A 16090-nucleotide genomic window follows, 5' to 3' on the forward strand; every position below is an offset into this window, starting at 1 on the left:
TGGGGTAGGCAAATAATTATTCCATTTTACAGCAGAGGGAAAATGAGGCTTAGAGATAGAGTAGCTTGTCTACAGTATACAGGTGGCGAGGAGGCAGACTCCAGTCTCCAGAGCTCCGTCCGGGCCCTGCACAGCCTGAATCCAGGGAGCCTGGGTCCCCTCCCTCTCTCTCTTCTTTCTGGATCTCAGTTTCTCCATCCATAAAATGGGCATAATAATCCAGCCCAGTTTCCCTCATGGGGTCTCATGGGGGGAGGAGACGCCACAAACACAGGACATCACCTTCCCTTCCTCTCTCTCTCTGTAGACCCTGAACTCTGTCACACCGCCGCTGGATGTGGAGGAGTGCAGCATCGCCCTGCTGCCCCGGAACCGGGACAAGAACCGCAGCATGGATGTCCTGCCTCCTGACCGCTGCCTGCCCTTCCTCGTCTCCACGGACGGGGACCCCAACAACTACATCAATGCGGCCCTGACTGACGTGAGGCGCGGGGGTGGGCTGGGCTCTGGGACACCCTCACCCAGCAGTGAGGGAAGGTGCAGGAGCCAGGGAGGACTCAGGTTAGGGGAGCCCTCTGCCTTTCTGGGGCGGCCCATTGGGTGGCCTTCCTCTTGCACCAAGGATCTTCTATTCGGGGCACTCAAGAACCAGTGCTCCCCATCAGATATTACCCTTGGTCTGAGTAGGGATCTGGGTGGTGAAGTTCAGGCAGGGCTGTCTCCAGGGTCAGGCCCAGCAGAACAAGGGGTAGGATGAGTGATTCAAGGGCTTTGGCTGGGGAGGCTGGGAGGGTCTGGGGTTGGGACGTGAGATTTGGTATCTGGAGCCAGGGGAGCTTGTCCTGGGGTGGTGGAGCTAGAGCCTGCCCAGGAGCCTGGCCTGGAGTAGCGACTTGCTCCCCACGCCCAGTGGTTCTGAGGACTCAGGACTGTTTAGAAGCCTCTACTCCCAGCTCAGGAGGCTCCACCCCTTTATTGGGCTTTGCAAACAGAACCAGGGCATTTAGGGGCCAGTGAATAACTTCAGGGTGCCACTGCCTGAGGGGGACAAGTCTTGTGAGTGACCCCCTATTCCTTCCTAAATGGAACCAGTTTGACAGACAGGTGCAGGGGGCTCAGGTGGAGGTAAGATGTTACTATTCTAAGGAAACTGGTGAGACTAGAGAAGGTGACTTCAGCTGTGTGGCTACTTGGACGGCTACTCCTTTAGCCTCGGGCAGGCAGAACTGTCCTCTCAGACCCAGTGGTCCAGCTGGAGCCCCTTCCTGCAAGGGGCAGGCCTTTACATGTTGGTGGGGAGCGGCAACAGTTGAATGCACAGCTTCTGAGGAAGAGCTGGCCTGGGAAGAGAGGGGGAGGGCCTTCCCTTTGGAAGCTGAGCACGTCCCGTCTTGTCCCAAATCCACCTGTGAAGGTGGATGTCACCACTGGATGTCCTTCCACGTGGAGATGAGAGCTGTGGGGAGGGAGCTTCCGCCACCGCAGGGATGAGGCAGATGGGCCTTTCTTGGCCCAGTTCTTAGCCAGAGCCCCTTGGCACAACGGTGCAGGGAACAGTGGGGTTTCTGCAAAGAGAAAGCTCCCACACTTCCTTCCCCAGGGGCTTCCTGGAGTGAGCTGAAGGCAAGCAGGGGTGAGCAGTTGCAGCCACTGAAGGGAGTGAGCGGAGAAGGGGCTGGGGTCCTGGGGAGGTGGCCTAGGGTGCTGGTGAGCTTTGGAGGGGGACGTAGGAATCTGTGGCCTCACTCTCAGCTTGCTCTCTGGCCCCCAGTGTGCCCGTCTGTACATGGGGGTGATGGAGAGGAGGCTCTCTGAGGTCCTGAGCCCCTGAGCTGGAGAGGGTCACATTGGGCTCCTTGGCCTGGTGGGAATGGGCCAGTCTGGTGGAGAAACTTCCTTGGGACTGTGATATCTCACACTTGATCCCAGCCATGCAGGGCCTGAGGCTTATGAGCCAGGCCCTGCTGCTTGCATTGCGGTGAGCTTGTCTGGGGGCCAGGTGGGGGCTGTTTTTGGTGGTTAAGTCTTCAGGGAGCCCCACTGGGTGCCCAGGCCTGAGTTTTAGAGTCTGGCTGGGCCCAGCGTTGGGGAGCTGCCAATCAGGGGGAGCCTTCGGTGGGTTCTGGGGAGAGGGGGTGGTAAGAGAAGAGCATCAGGAGAGGGAGGGGACATGGACAGGGGGGACAGGGCAGGGTACAGGAGACTTGGGACTGGAGCACTGAAATGGGAGGAGGGCTGTGGCTGGCTCACCCGGTGGGGCAACATCAGGAGTGGAGAATGGGGTCAGTACTGGTCACTGGTCTGGGGCTTGGGTTGGGGTCTCAGACCCTTCATCCATGGAGTTGGAAGGCACCTAGATATTTGTTCATTAAAAAAATATTTCTTGAACTCCGATAAAATTCTGGTCACAGGCCACACCCTGAAAAAAAATCTGCTCTCCTGAACCTTGCCTTTGGGGAAATGGATTGAGACAGTCAACAAGCAAGTATACAATGGACTGTCAGTTACTGTTAATTTCTTAAAAAAGCAACCAGATAGAGGAAGTGTTTAATGTGGGTTTTGGGGTATGCATGTGGTTGTTTTTGATGAATTGGTAAAGAGGGCCTCTTTGAAGCAGTTGAAGTTAAGGAATGGCTGGAAAGAAGTGAGAGAGAGAGAGCCCTGCACACCTGGGAAATTTGTTCCAGGTAACCGGAATAGCAGGTGCAAATAGCAGGGAGCAAGCTTGGCCAGCTTCTGCCCACAACGCCCAAGCTCCTATTGCCACCTATTGGGAACCTTCAGCTATTTAGCTCAGGGGGGCCATGGACTTGGGCCTTAGAGGCCTGGGGGCTCACCCTGTCAACTAGGGGCCACGGTGCCGGCCAGCCCCCACATTGGGTCCCTGGAAGCAGCCTGGTCCTGTGGGGTGGAGCTGGGGTGGGCAGGGCAGGAGGACAGTGGGGCAGAGGCTTGGCAGTGTTGGGCGCTGAGTCCCGGTTTCCCTGCAGAGCTACACCCGGAGCGCGGCCTTCATTGTGACCCTCCACCCGCTGCAGAGCACCACTCCTGACTTCTGGCGGCTGGTCTACGACTACGGGTGCACCTCCATCGTCATGCTCAACCAGCTGCACCAGTCCAACTCTGCCTGGGTGAGGGCTCCGCTGGCCAGGCTGGCCAGCTGCCTGCTGCCCAGGCCCTCAGTCTGTTCAAGGGCGCGTGGCAAAAGTCAGGGGTTGGAGCCCAGCTCTGCCACCTGCCTACTTGCTGAGCTGCCTCAGATGTGTCCTACCCACTCCCAGAGCCTCGGTTTCCTTGTCTGTAAAACCAGGCTCAGCCTGGAGAAATGCAGCTGCTCTTTATGGGGTATCTGATGTATCTTAGGGACTCTGCTCTGCACTTATGGGCCTCAGGTGAGAAAATTAAGACCCAGAGAGGGGAAGGGACTTCTCCCAGGTCACACAGCTGGGAAGTGGCAGAGCTGTGCCCCTTCCCTGGGGCTGCCTCCTCCCAGAGCCTCTGCTTCCTGTCACTCAGCTAATCATGGGGGCCTTTGAGGCAGAGTAGAAGTCCAGCCTCCTTACTTTCTGACAGTTTGATCTAGGGTAAGTCAATACACCTCTTCAAGCCTCAGTCTCCTTTTCTGTGAAATGGGGACTATCTCAGCACCCGTTCTGTCATGAGATTATTACCAGGATCGTGTGAGATTGTGTGGGATGCTTAGCACTGCACTGTGACTGGCACATTGCAGGTACTCAGTACATGATGGGGGTGAAGATGATGAGGTGACCATTGCTTCTGAGGATGGTCCAGAAGGTGGTCAGTGGTCTCGGCCTGAGGCAGCTCCCCTCATTTCTTTCTGGGGCTCTGAAAGCTGGATTGGGAAGTCCAGACACCCCACCTTCCAGCTCCGTATGACCATTGCTATAAGATGAGCATGATAGCCTGGAGATGGCTGCCTGGAGAAGATTGTTAACTGGGCTCCTTGCAAGTCAGGCAGTTGGTATAAATAACCCAGGACTTCAGGGTAATGGGCTCCAGGATCTGGGCAGGGGTCCTGGGGAGTCCCATGTTGCATGAACCCTGCCCTTATTAAGATGGAGGGGAGGGACCCAGAGGGAGGCTCACAGAGATGTCATTCACTAGTCACATGCTTGTTCATTCATTCAACCACCTTTGCTCACAGGCCACTCTCTGTCAGCCCAACACGTGGCCCCTCCCAGATCTCATGGTTTAGGGGAAGCAGGTACTGAAACTGATCATGAAAGCAAAGGCAGAAGGCTACCGTGGAGCTGGTACAGGGACACAGAGGAGCCTGGGGTATGTTGTATCAGGGAGGGCTTCCTGGAGGAGGTAATAGCTGAGAGGTACATGAAGGGTGGAGTTGAGTTGGTGAAGAGATGAGGGACAGGTGGTCCATGGGGAGGGAGCAGCACGTGCAAAGGCCTGAATGCAAGGAGTTGCCAGGACCCCAGGAGAAAGAGGGAGGTGGTGTCTTCCCTTCATGGTCAGAGAGGGAGGCAGATGGAACAGGGTATTGCCTGGGAGGGGCCTGGGGACTATTTCACAGCTGGAGAAACTGGGGCTTGGAGGAAGGAAGAGCCTTGCTAGAAGGCTACACTAGAAGGCTGGGGCCTCAGACCAACTCCCCAGAAGACCCACATATTTGTGTGTAAGGGGGCTGTGCCTTCCCTGTCCCTCCACTGGCTTGAGAATGTGACCTGGAGGGGGTTACCTTTAGGACCCTGACTCCATGGAGGGATCCTGGGGCAGGAGTAGGGGGGTGCTAAGCTGTGCTGCAGCAGAGGGACACCCCATGTCTGTGAGCTGATGCTGGAGGGCTGAGGCAGCGAGAGAGAAGGCCTCGGGGCAGGGGTGCTGGGGCGAGTGGGGGTCATTTGAGGCCTGTCCTTGGAAGAAGGCAGCCAGGGGTAGGTGTATGTGCTTGTGAGGGTGTTAGGTGTAGCTGTCTAGCAGCACAGCGGTGTCAATGAACCCACAACAGTTTGTCTCGGCTGACTTGAGTGTATCAGTACAAACGCACCGGGTGGGTGTATGCTGTGATCTGATAGGTGAGCGGTGGGATGTTGAGGGGTGGAGGGGGGACCTGGACGTGAGTCTGGAGTGAGTGGTGGGCTCCTGGGCAAGCATGGAGGTCTAGGGGTGGGTGTAAGCAGCAGCTGCCCCACCAGCTCTGCTCAGCTCAGCTCGCCTCCCCGTCCCACACTCCCAGCCCTGCCTGCAGTACTGGCCGGAGCCAGGCCGGCAGCAGTATGGCCTCATGGAGGTGGAGTTTGTGTCGGGCACAGCGGACGAGGACTTGGTGGCCCGAGTTTTCCGGGTGCAGAACATCTCTCGGGTGAGTGGGATGGGAGCCCCAGGATCGGGGCTGGGTGGCCTTGAACGACCCTCTCGAGGTCCCCAGGGGGCCGTGGAACCCTGGTACTCAGGTGCCCTGGCTGCCTGCTCCCGCCCCAGATGCAGGAGGGGCACCTGCTGGTGCGACACTTCCAGTTCCTGCGCTGGTCCGCCTACCGGGACACGCCTGACTCCAAGAAGGCCTTCCTGCACCTGCTCGCGGCGGTGGACGAGTGGCAGGCGGAGAGTGGCGACGGGCGCACTGTCGTGCACTGCCTGTGAGTGGCGGCCGCCCCTGGCTTGGGGAGGGCAGAGGCCGGGGTGCGAGACGGCCTCCGGCCTGGCACCCAGTCCCTGAGCTTCCAGGCAGCATGGCCAGGTGAAGCTGACCCTGCCTTCCTTGGAGGAGCCCTGTCACTTTCCAGGGTGTGGGCTCCATCCTAAACACGTGACCACTATAGCCTCTGTGTGATGTTTGACTTTGCCAGTTTAATTGGAGAGAGTCCTGTCTAAATAGTTGACCCCATGATACGGTGGTGGTACATTTTCTAAGCCAGTGGAATCCTGGCCTTTGTTTGTGCCTGCATGCGTGTCCTTTCTTTCTGTCCTTCCTCATGCATTCATTTACATGCTTCATTCACAGATTCATCTATTCACGCACATCTGGGTGCACTCATTCCTTTGCCTCCCACATTGTCATGCTTTCAGCACTTACTGACCCCAGTGCCAGGCTGGGCACACAGGATGCAGGGGCAGGGAGCTGAGTCAGGCATGGCCTGGCCCTCTCGAGGGCTTTTGGTTTTAGTGGGAGATGCCCCTCAGGAAGGGGACAGAGGGCCTGGTTTGTCCCTCATCTCCCAAGAGAAGCAGCCCCCCCTGCCCCACTCCACCCCGGGTCACAGACAGCAGAGGAGGGAGAGGGCTGGGGGAAGCAGAGGGTCTCCCTGGCAGTGCTGCCCGTTTGGGAGAGTCTCTGTGCGTTTGAGGCTGTGTCTGTGATGCTGGGGGTGACTGGTGATCTCAGTGTTCGGTTTCCACTCTGCTGTCTGGTTTTTTGTTTGCTGCCTTGCAGCGCTCCTCTGTCACTGTCTGGGTGTCTTTCTCCTGGAGTGTGTCTCGACTCCTTGTTCTCAGAATCTCTGTTTCTCTTAGAGGTTCTGTTCTAGATACCTTCTGCTTGGGATGCTAGTCTTTTATCCTCTGACTCCGCCCCCTTAACCAGCCCTTCCTGCTGCCCACCTTTGCGCTCCCTGACCCCTTCCATCTGGGTTTCCTAGCCTCTCACCTCTGGGTTCCCTGACTCCTCCCTTCTAGGTTCCCAGGCCCCGACCCTCCCTTCTGGGTGTCCTAGCCCCTCCCTTCTGGGTTCCCTGACTCCTCTCTTTTGGATTCCCTGGCCCTGCCCTTCATCTTTGAGTTCACCCTACCCTGCAAGCCCAGCCCCAAATCTTTTCATGTCTCTCCTTTAGCAATGGGGGTGGCCGCAGCGGCACCTTCTGCGCCTGCGCCACGGTCCTGGAAATGATCCGCTGCCATAACCTGGTGGACGTTTTCTTTGCTGCCAAAACGCTTAGGAACTACAAACCCAATATGGTGGAGACCCTGGTGAGAAGCCCTGTACCCCTTGCCCGTCTGCTTCCAACTTCCCAGTCCACTCCCTACCAGGCTCCCCTCGGATACCCTCTTCCATATCTGGGCCCCACTGTTGGGCCTTGGGGTCTAGTTCTGTGGTGCGAAAGCGTCACCCCCGTTTCTCCCCTTCTCCCTGACCGTGGGGCAGGGAGGGACCCGGCTGGTGACTCCTCTCCCTCTCCCAGGATCAGTACCACTTCTGCTACGACGTGGCCCTGGAGTACCTGGAGGGGCTGGAGTCAAGATAGCAGGGGCCCCTGGCCTGGGGCACCCACTGCGCACTCAGGGCCAGGCCCACCACCCCCAACGGACCGACGAGGAAGACGTGCACCCCCAGGGAAAGCACCGGAGTGCGTGCTGGGCCAGCCTGGTGCCCCTTCCACTGTGGGCAGGGCCTTTCAGCACAGCCGTGAGCAGGCTGCGGGCCAAGGAGGAGCTTAGCAAGACTGCAGCCCAGCCTGCCTCCACGGGGTCCTGCAGGCCTGCTGAGAGGCTTGGCACCGCCTGGCAGAGTGACCGGCTTGGAACTGCCAGCTTAGGGGGACCCAGACCCAAGCCCCTGGACTGCATTCCAGCCCTTGGCAGAGATGAGTGAAGCCCTTCAGAGCAAATGGCAGGCCAGGGTTTCCACCCAGCTTGGCCCAATGTGGGGAGAGCATGCACTGGGGCTTGGTATCTAATATCCCATCTGGCCAGCCCCTGCGGGTCTTGGGGAGACCACACACTCTACCCTGATTCTCCAGTAGGCACTTCAGACTGGTCCTCGCAGGAGCAATTTCAGCTCCTTTCTCCACCCCTCACCTCCCTGCAGCCCTGGGGATATTTTGCTCATGATCCCTCCCACCTCGAATTCCTGCTTCCCTGAATGTGCCCTGACCTCCCCCAAACCAAGATCTGCCCATCCCTACCCTGTCCTGTGTGGGGTCCCTTTCCTGCTTGACCCAATGTCTGCAAAATGAAGTCACCTCAGCCCCCTCTGCCTGTCACTTCAGGCCTCACTGGCTGGGTTCTGCTCCGCCTGGGTCAGTGACAATCGGCAAGGCTGAACGACAGCCCCTGGGGTTGAAGTCCCTGTGGCTCCTGGTCAGGGTGCCTCCTGGGACACTGTTAAATCAGGGGTGCTCACCACCCCCTAGGGTTTGGAGAAAGAAGGTATATTTTGAGATGGAAGATCAATGCTTTTCTGTTTATTTTTTGATGGGTGGGTGGGAAGGTCTCTTTAAAATGGGGCAGGCCACACCCCCATTCCGTGCCTCAATTTCTCCATCTGTAAACTGTAGATATGACTACTGACCTACCTCGCAGGGGGCTGTGGGGAGGCATAAACTGGTTGTTTGTAAAGTGCTTTGTAAATAAACGTGCTCTCTGAATGCCACCGAGCAGCCTTGTATGTGTCTGACCAGCCTGACAGGAGCCTGCCCCCAGCCTCCCAGTGCCATGGGAGGGCCCCGGTCTGGTCTTGGATTTTCCATCCATAAAATGGGGGGAGAGGCATGGACCCGAGCATCGTTCAGGAGCTTTCCACTTGCAGAGCTGGCTCCACCCAAGCCTCTGAAACACTTACTCAGACAGGAGGCTTTATCCTGAGACCTCTGATGGCCACGGAGCTGCCTCTCAGCCCCTGTGGGCTTGGATCCAGGTTGAGCTCTTTTGGGTCCCTCCTGAGAAACTCAGGCTTCGGTGTCAGACAGACGGTCCCCCAGGGCTGTAAGACCCTGGGCCAATCAGCTGCCTCTCCCGACCTTGGTTTCTTTCCCATTTGTAAAATGGAGACAGTTCTATTTAGGATGAAAGAAGAGAGTGATTAAGTGCCTGTGTGGTGGCGGGTGTGTGGAAAGAGCTCCATTTAAAACACAACACAGACAGGACAGGGTGGATCCACATCCACAGGGTGGACCCACTTCAGCTGCTTGAGTCCGGCCCGTCCCCAGTCTCGGAGGAGGAGTGAGCTGGCTGGCAGGGACCCGAGTCACCCCTGGCTCTGTCACAAACTTGCTGTAGGATGTGGGCAAGACTCTTGCAGTTTCTGGGCCTTGGTTTCTTCATGTGGAGACTGGCTCTATGATGTATTGATTTGGTCTGCACTGACTGACTCTGCCTCAGTTTCTCCATTGGTTGAAGGACACAGCCCATCCTAAAACCCTCACAATTCAATATCCTTTAATCTGAATTAAAAATCCCTTAGACGGTTATGATCCCACTTAGCGAGGGCACAAGCTGACCTTCCCATTCATTCTGAACTGACCACTAAGACTTACCTGATGGGCCGCAAATGTATGTCATAGATACTGGCCAAGCATTATCTGGGACTCGCTTTGACCAACAGAATGTGGCAGAATTGACATCAGGTGAGCTTCTGGGCTTCCCAAGTGGCGCTAGTGGTAAATAACCCACCTGCCAATGCTGGAGACATAAGAGTCGTGGGTTCAAGCCCTGGGTCCGGAAGATCCCATGCCGAAGGGGATGGCAACCCACTCCAGTATTCTTGCCTGGAGAACCCCATGGACAGAGGACCCTGGTGGGCTACAGTCCATGGGGTCACAGAGAATCAGACACGACTGAAGCAGCGTAGCATGTAGCATGAGCTCTGGCTTCTAGACCTCAAGAGGCATTGCAGCTTTTGCTTTTGCCCTCTTGGCACTCTGCCATATAATGAAGCCTGTCTCGCCTACTGGGAGATTTGAGGGCACACGGAGAAGAACCAACATGGGAATGAGGTCATCTTGGGCCTTCCAGTCAGGCTGACCTGTCAGGTGAGTATACCCACATGATTAGGTTTAGCAGAAACTGCTCAACCGCCTCCCAGAACTGGAAGAGAGAGCAGATTGTTCTTTTAAGCCAGGAGATTTGGGGATTGTTTTGTTATGCAGCAAAAGCTAACCAATACATATGAGTTCTGTGCAGTGGGTCAGCGGTCCTGCCTCTCCCATCAGGTGCTGAGTTCCTTAAGGGCAGGAAGTGTCTCCGTGATCACCTGATTGTGTCCATTGCCTGGCAAAGGACTGGACTTGAAGCAGATGCTTAGGAAATGTTGGCCTGAGGGAGGGAGGGAGGGAGGTTCTTCCTGTCTGTCTGGCTTTACTCGAGCTTTCAGAGGAGCTGGGAGGGTGGGCTGTGTGTTAGGAGGAGTGCAGGCTCGAGAATCAACAAGCCAAGCTCCCACATCCCCCGAGCTGGTGACCTTGCTCGAGTCCCTGAACTACCCCAGGCTCAGTTTCTTCATCTAGAGAAGGAACATAGCATTACCTCCTCGCAGGATTGGTTGCAAAGTCTGGAGATACAGTGTTTGAAAGGAACTAGCAGGTCCCCCTGGCATCACTGGCCCTCAGAGTCACCATCTCTTACCACAATCCGGAAGCCCTGGATGGTAAGCGTGCTCGCCAGTGCCTGTTGTTTAGCACCTGCAGCCTTTGTCTCTTACTTAATCCACACGACAGCCCTTCAAAGTAGGGGCCACCCCTTCATTTTAGAGATGAGGAGACGGAGGCTCAGAAAGGCACGTTCCTCACCCAAAGTCATAGCCTTTGCCCGGCAGAGCTCAGCCTTGAACCTACACCAGGCTGACTCCAAAGGCGGTGCCTGTAGCTACACTGTGGCCTGCCTGGGGGTGCTGGAAACCAGGGGATCCCTTGATGCAATGCCAAATGTGATCCGTGGGCTGGGCGCTGACTTTCAAAGGGCTGTGAAATGTGGTCTCTTGGACAAGGTGGCCTGGAGCAAAGGAATTGAATGGGCCAGCCTGGCTCTGCCCAGGGCTGCAGGCGGAGCAGACGTGGGGTAGAGGCCCCGCCCGCCCCACTCCAGTAATTAGAATCTCTACAAGTGCAGAGGGGCCAGCTGCCTATTTACTGCCCGGAGCTAATTTTTTTTCTTTATGTCATCATAAATCTGGCTGTAGGAACCTGCCAAGGTAATTATTACCTCTCACCACCTCTCTGCTGGGCCCTGATTGGGACATGTTATACATCCTGGGCACCCAGGAGATGGAGTCATGACTTTGATGGATGCTAAGGCCATTTGCAAGGCCCTGATTGAGAGCGGGGCCTGGCTGCTCCCTGTTACCAGGCTCCTACTGACCTCCCCTGGCAACCTCTACTGGACAGGGGCTTAATAGACACTCTCAGGGTGGAGGCCAGTGCAGAAATAAAGAGGTCGTTATGTGGGCAGAACTGCCTTGTGATGGGCCAGTGGGAGCAGAGACTCTGGCGTCCAAGGCCCTTGGTCCACAGGCCTCCTCCCCGCGGGGGAACCGCGGCTGGTCCTGACCTTCAGTCAGCCTCGGGGGCCTCATCTGAGAAACAGGAGAAGGAACCAGGGGCTGTGGTGCTCCCAGGGCAGGGGGGACTGGATGGTGCATAGGGTTAGAGGGACCTATGGTTTCAACAGGTTCAGGCCAGGTGCCGTCTTGTGGTGGAGGACGAGAGCTTTAGACGTGGTGACGTGAAAGAGCAAAGCTCCGTTCTGTGCTTACAAGGCCCGGGGCCTGTTGCCAACTACTCTGTGTGGACTGTCCTGTTGGCCTCCGAGGAGACCTGTGAGGCAGGGGACATTGTCATCCCCACTCTAGAGGTGAGAAGATTGGGGCTCTGAGAGTTTAAGTGACCTGCCCAAGGTCACAGAGCCCTGGAGTGACTGACAGTGGTGGCCAGAGTGGTCGCTCGAACAGCTACACCGGGTCCCATCCCCGGTCTGCTCAGACCCCCGCGACCTCCTGCCACTCGGCAGGCGAAGCTGAGCTCCTGGGGTGACCTTGGAGGCCCTGCTGATGGGCTCTGCCTTCTCTCCGCGTGTCCCTCCTGCTTCTCTGCTCACTTGCGCCTCCCTTCTCATGGCTCCGAGCTCTCTGCCTGGGTGCCTTCCGCCGGCCTCTGCATGGCTGGTCCTTCTTGGTGTTCAGGTCCCAGTTCAGAGACCCCCCCCCCCCACCATCACGAGCCCCTCCCTGATGGCCCCAAGGGGGACCCCTGCCCCACTGACCTGTCATCTCAGGGCCTCACCCTTTGTATGTCCCTCCTCATTCTCCCGAAGCTGATGATGAACTTGGTTATACATTGATTATTTATTCATTGTCTCACCCTCCAGACTGTGCAAGGGCCGGAGCTGTGTAGATCAGATTCCTGTGTCCCCTGCACTAGCATGGGTGCCTGGCTTGTACCAGATACTCAATAAATATTTGTTGAATGAGTAGAAATTTCAGAGAGATGACTTGAACTCAGGCCTGCCTTGTTCCAGAGTCCATACCCTGAAGCACATTATTTTTAGTTTTTCAAATGGTCAAGTGGCTTAACGCCATTTGAGGTCTGGTTCCAGTGTGGGCTTGGCCACCACCATGCTGTGCTGCCTTGGATAATCACCTGCCCTCTCTGGGGTTCAGTGTTCTGATCTGTCCAATAAGGAGGTAGAACTAGGTGGGGCAGTGATGGTTCAATATCAGTGACGATGGGCTGGCATTGTTTGGTGGTGGTGCCAGGCCCCTGGCCTAAGCATCTGCTCTCTGGGTCTGGTGAAATCTAGGGTGTGGTTTGACTTTGGCATGATAGACCTGGGCACCTATGCTTGGATTATATTTAATACAGACATTACCCCTGATCTTCCCAGAAACTCTGAGATAGATATTGCCAAAATCATTTGATACATGAAGAAACAGGCTCAGAGAATTGAAGTGAATTGCTTAAGGTCACAGTCACTAAAGAGCCAAGACAGAGCGTGTGTGTGTGTGGTGGGGGGGTGGTTAAAAAAAGAAGAAACGGGACAGAATGAGAACCTGTGTCACTTGACTCCAAAGCCCTTGCTCTTAAAATCCTCATAGAAATTTTGGAGAGTCTGAACCTGTAATTTCTCTCGTCCATGGATCACTCTCCCCTCTCAACACTCGCTCAAGATGGGCTCAGCCACAGAAAGATGTAGGCAGGCCTAACGGAAGCCCACAGTTAAAGAGCCTCCCAGATTCACTGCTTGGCACCTAGTAGGCCTGATGACAACGCTGTTGAATGAACGTTTGAATGTCTGTTGAATCTGCAGATGGTGGAGGTGGCCTGAGTCAGCAGGAACCAAGGAACTGAGAAAGCCTCTTCAAGAAAAATGAAATGCATCCTAACTCGCTTCCTACTTGCTCCCCGGGGTGGGAAGAGGGAACCTTTCCAGGAATTTTATTTTCTGTTCATTTGAAAGCTGAACAATGTGGCTTTGTTGAGCTGTGTTTATTTTGTGACTGCATTCTCCTTTTGAAGTGGGCTGGGGACAGAATTTTGCTCTGCAGGGTTACAGTCCCTGTGTGCCCCTTCTCTGCCAAAGGCAGAGAAACCCTGGCCTCTGTAGCCTCTTTGCCTGACAGACTCGTTGCTCCCTTCCATGTCTGTCTCTCCCACAATACCTGTTATCTAATTTTTTTTTCTTTTTTGTCTCGGAGCTTCAAATCCACCCTTTTTTGCCCTGCTGTGAGATACTGCAGCTGGACCCTGTAAACAGTTCTTTTGCCAGCGGGAGCAATGTTCGGCTTTGCCAGTAGGGGGCACTAGAGGGACATTGCGAAGTGATGGCGTGGGCTACGCTTTCAGGTTCTGATCCTCCACCCATCTTTTTTTTTTTTTTTCTCGGCACAGGAGCCACGACCTCAGTGGTCTTTGTGGACCAGCTCTGATATATCCTCAAGCTTCACTCTCCAGTTCTAGCCCATACTCCCTGGCAAAGTTCTTAGCCACTAGAGGCTGCATGAGCTTGTGTTCCTCACACCCTCCCTGAAGAGGTCTGAATTTCCGTCTTGAGGGAGGGCTTTTTCCTCGGTCTTTAGTTCTGTCATGATTCACTCTCCCTCAGCCTAGATACGGAGAAGGCGATGGCACCCCACTCCAGTACTCTTGCCTGGACAATCCCATGGACGGAGGAGCCTGGTAGGCTGCAGTCCATGGGGTCGCTAAGAGTTGGACACGACTGAGCGACTTCACTTTCACTTTTCACTTTCCTGCATTGGAGAAGGAAATGGCAATCCACTCCAGTGTTCTTGCCTGGAGAACCCCAGGGACGGGGGAGCCTGGTGGGCTGCCGTCTACGGGGTTGCACAGAGTCGGACACGACTGAAGTGACTTAGCAGTAGCAGCCTAGCTATATTAGCAACTTTTTTTTTCTTTTTCTGCAGCCCACTTTTTCTTCTGGCTATTTCTTTCTTTAAAATGTACATTTTCTTTTGATGTAGGCCATTTTAAAAGTCTTTATTGAATTCGTTACAACACTGCTTCTGTTTTATATTTTGGATTTTTGTCATGTGGGATCTTAACTCCCCAAACAGGGATCAAACCTCCACCCCCTGCAATGGAAGGCAAAAATCCTAACCACTGGACCACCAGGGAAGTTGCTCTTTTGGGTGTTTCTTTCTTGCTGCTTTCAGGTCCTTTAGAGTCCTCTTTTTGGAGGAGGCAGTGGCACCCCACTCCAGTACTCTTGCCGGGACAATCCCATGGACGGAGGAGCCTGGTAGGCTGCAGTCCATGGGGTCACTAAGAGTCGGACACGACTGAGCGACTTCACTTTCACTTTTCACTTTCATGCATTGGAGAAGAAAATGGCAACCCACTGCAGTGTTCTTGCCTGGAGAATCCCAGGGATGGGGGAGCCTGGTGGGCTGCCGTCTATGGGGTCGCACAAAGTTGGACACGACTGAAGCGACTTAGCAGCAGCAGCAGCAGCAGCAGAGTCCTCTTTTACCCCTGTTGGTAATTAACTACCCTATGCTAGTTAATAATTCTTTATATTAAAATTTTTCATGCTCAGTTTATGGGTTCTGAACTCTGTCTCTTGACTGGGTTCTAATTGATATAGAATTGGGAGCAGGGGTGGTCCCAGGAGACAGACCTTCAGTGGTGGAAATTTGATTGGCTTCCTTGTGCCCTTGGGCTTGAGCAGAGCGCTAAGCACCATGCCAATGGGACTTGGGATGCTAGTAATCAGCAGCGTAGTGGCATCATAATTATGTGATCACCTGTGATGGATTTTGATGGAATGCTAACTGAAGCAAATGTCTGGGGAGCCCAACTGACTAGTGCACTTGACCATCATGTCAGTAATTATGACTGCAAAGACTGTGGTGGGGGATGGATTCTTGAAGGCACTGGAGCACTTACTCGAAAGAAAATAAGTTCAGGTCATTTAATTCTCAGCTCAAATCATGGTTTGAGAACCACAGAGCTTCCGCGGCATCTTTAAAAAATCTTATTTCATGTAGCCACAGGGCTGATATTGCTGAAAAGAAAATATAAAATTTAATGGTGTGGGTCACGGAATTTAAATGTCAGTGAGATTTATAGCATTGCCAAGTTTCTCACATGAGAGCTTGAACATAAGTTAGGAAAGAATGGGGTCCTGAAACATCTGTTAGAGACATCTGGTTGGACTCAGATGAAATGGAGAGTCACTCTGAGGCTCGCTTTACCAATGGAAAGAACTTTCCCTCTTGTATCTGAACAGACTAGTTTTCCTTTGTTTGAAAACCCTGTGATATGGGACAGATACCTTGAAAAAGGATGACCATTCTCCTGAGGACACAACATGTATCCTTTCTTGTCATTAGATCCATCACAAAGGTCAAATCTCAAAGTGCTCCAAGGGGTCAGGTGCACACTGTGACCCAGGGGGAGATCGTTTATACAATAGGAGAATGCCAAGATTTGACATAATCCTGGGGAATGTACACAGGAGTTGATTCTAAGGGTGGGGAAGAATACTAAATCATTCTGAATTCATGGATGTAGATTTGAGATTTAGAGTGTCAGCTTGAGCTGAAGGTGACTTTAACAGTTTAGTTGGTTGCCTGAAACTTGGACTTGAAAGTGGCTTACATTTAAAGAGTGGAGAGACTAGAGCTTCCAAGGAATAATTTGGAAGAAAGACTCCAAAGGCTTTTTAAAAAAGGGTAATCTATTTTGTTTATTTTAAATTTTTTACAGGAGATCCTTTTTCGTTATCCATTTTAAATATAGCACTGTGTACATGTCAGTCCCAAACTCTCAGTCTATCCCCACCCCACCCTTCCCCTCTGGTAATAAGTTCATTCATTAAGTCTGTGTGTCTGTTTCTGTTTTGTAAACAAGTTCATTTATATCATTATTTTTAGATTCACATATGTGAT

At 54.1% G+C, this 16090-nt stretch overlaps 1 protein-coding gene across 3 annotated transcripts in view; it reads left to right on the forward strand.

Annotated features, from left to right (window-relative positions):
• The window catches only part of PTPRU (protein tyrosine phosphatase receptor type U), an 86579-nt gene extending 78231 nt beyond the window's left edge, over positions 1–8348 (forward strand). For all 3 annotated transcript variants that reach the window (XM_040229853.1, XM_040229851.1, XM_040229852.1), the window contains 6 exons: positions 308–481; positions 2991–3131; positions 5213–5338; positions 5458–5615; positions 6807–6942; positions 7155–8348. In XM_040229853.1, coding sequence (XP_040085787.1) covers positions 308–481; positions 2991–3131; positions 5213–5338; positions 5458–5615; positions 6807–6942; positions 7155–7217 — 798 coding nt within the window. In that variant the 3' untranslated portion in view covers positions 7218–8348. The remainder of the gene's footprint in view (positions 1–307; positions 482–2990; positions 3132–5212; positions 5339–5457; positions 5616–6806; positions 6943–7154) is intronic.
• The last annotated feature ends 7742 nt before the right edge of the window (positions 8349–16090 follow it).

Source organism: Oryx dammah, unplaced genomic scaffold (assembly GCF_014754425.2).
Source record: "Oryx dammah isolate SB20612 unplaced genomic scaffold, SCBI_Odam_1.1 HiC_scaffold_27, whole genome shotgun sequence".
NCBI lineage: Eukaryota > Metazoa > Chordata > Mammalia > Artiodactyla > Bovidae > Oryx > Oryx dammah.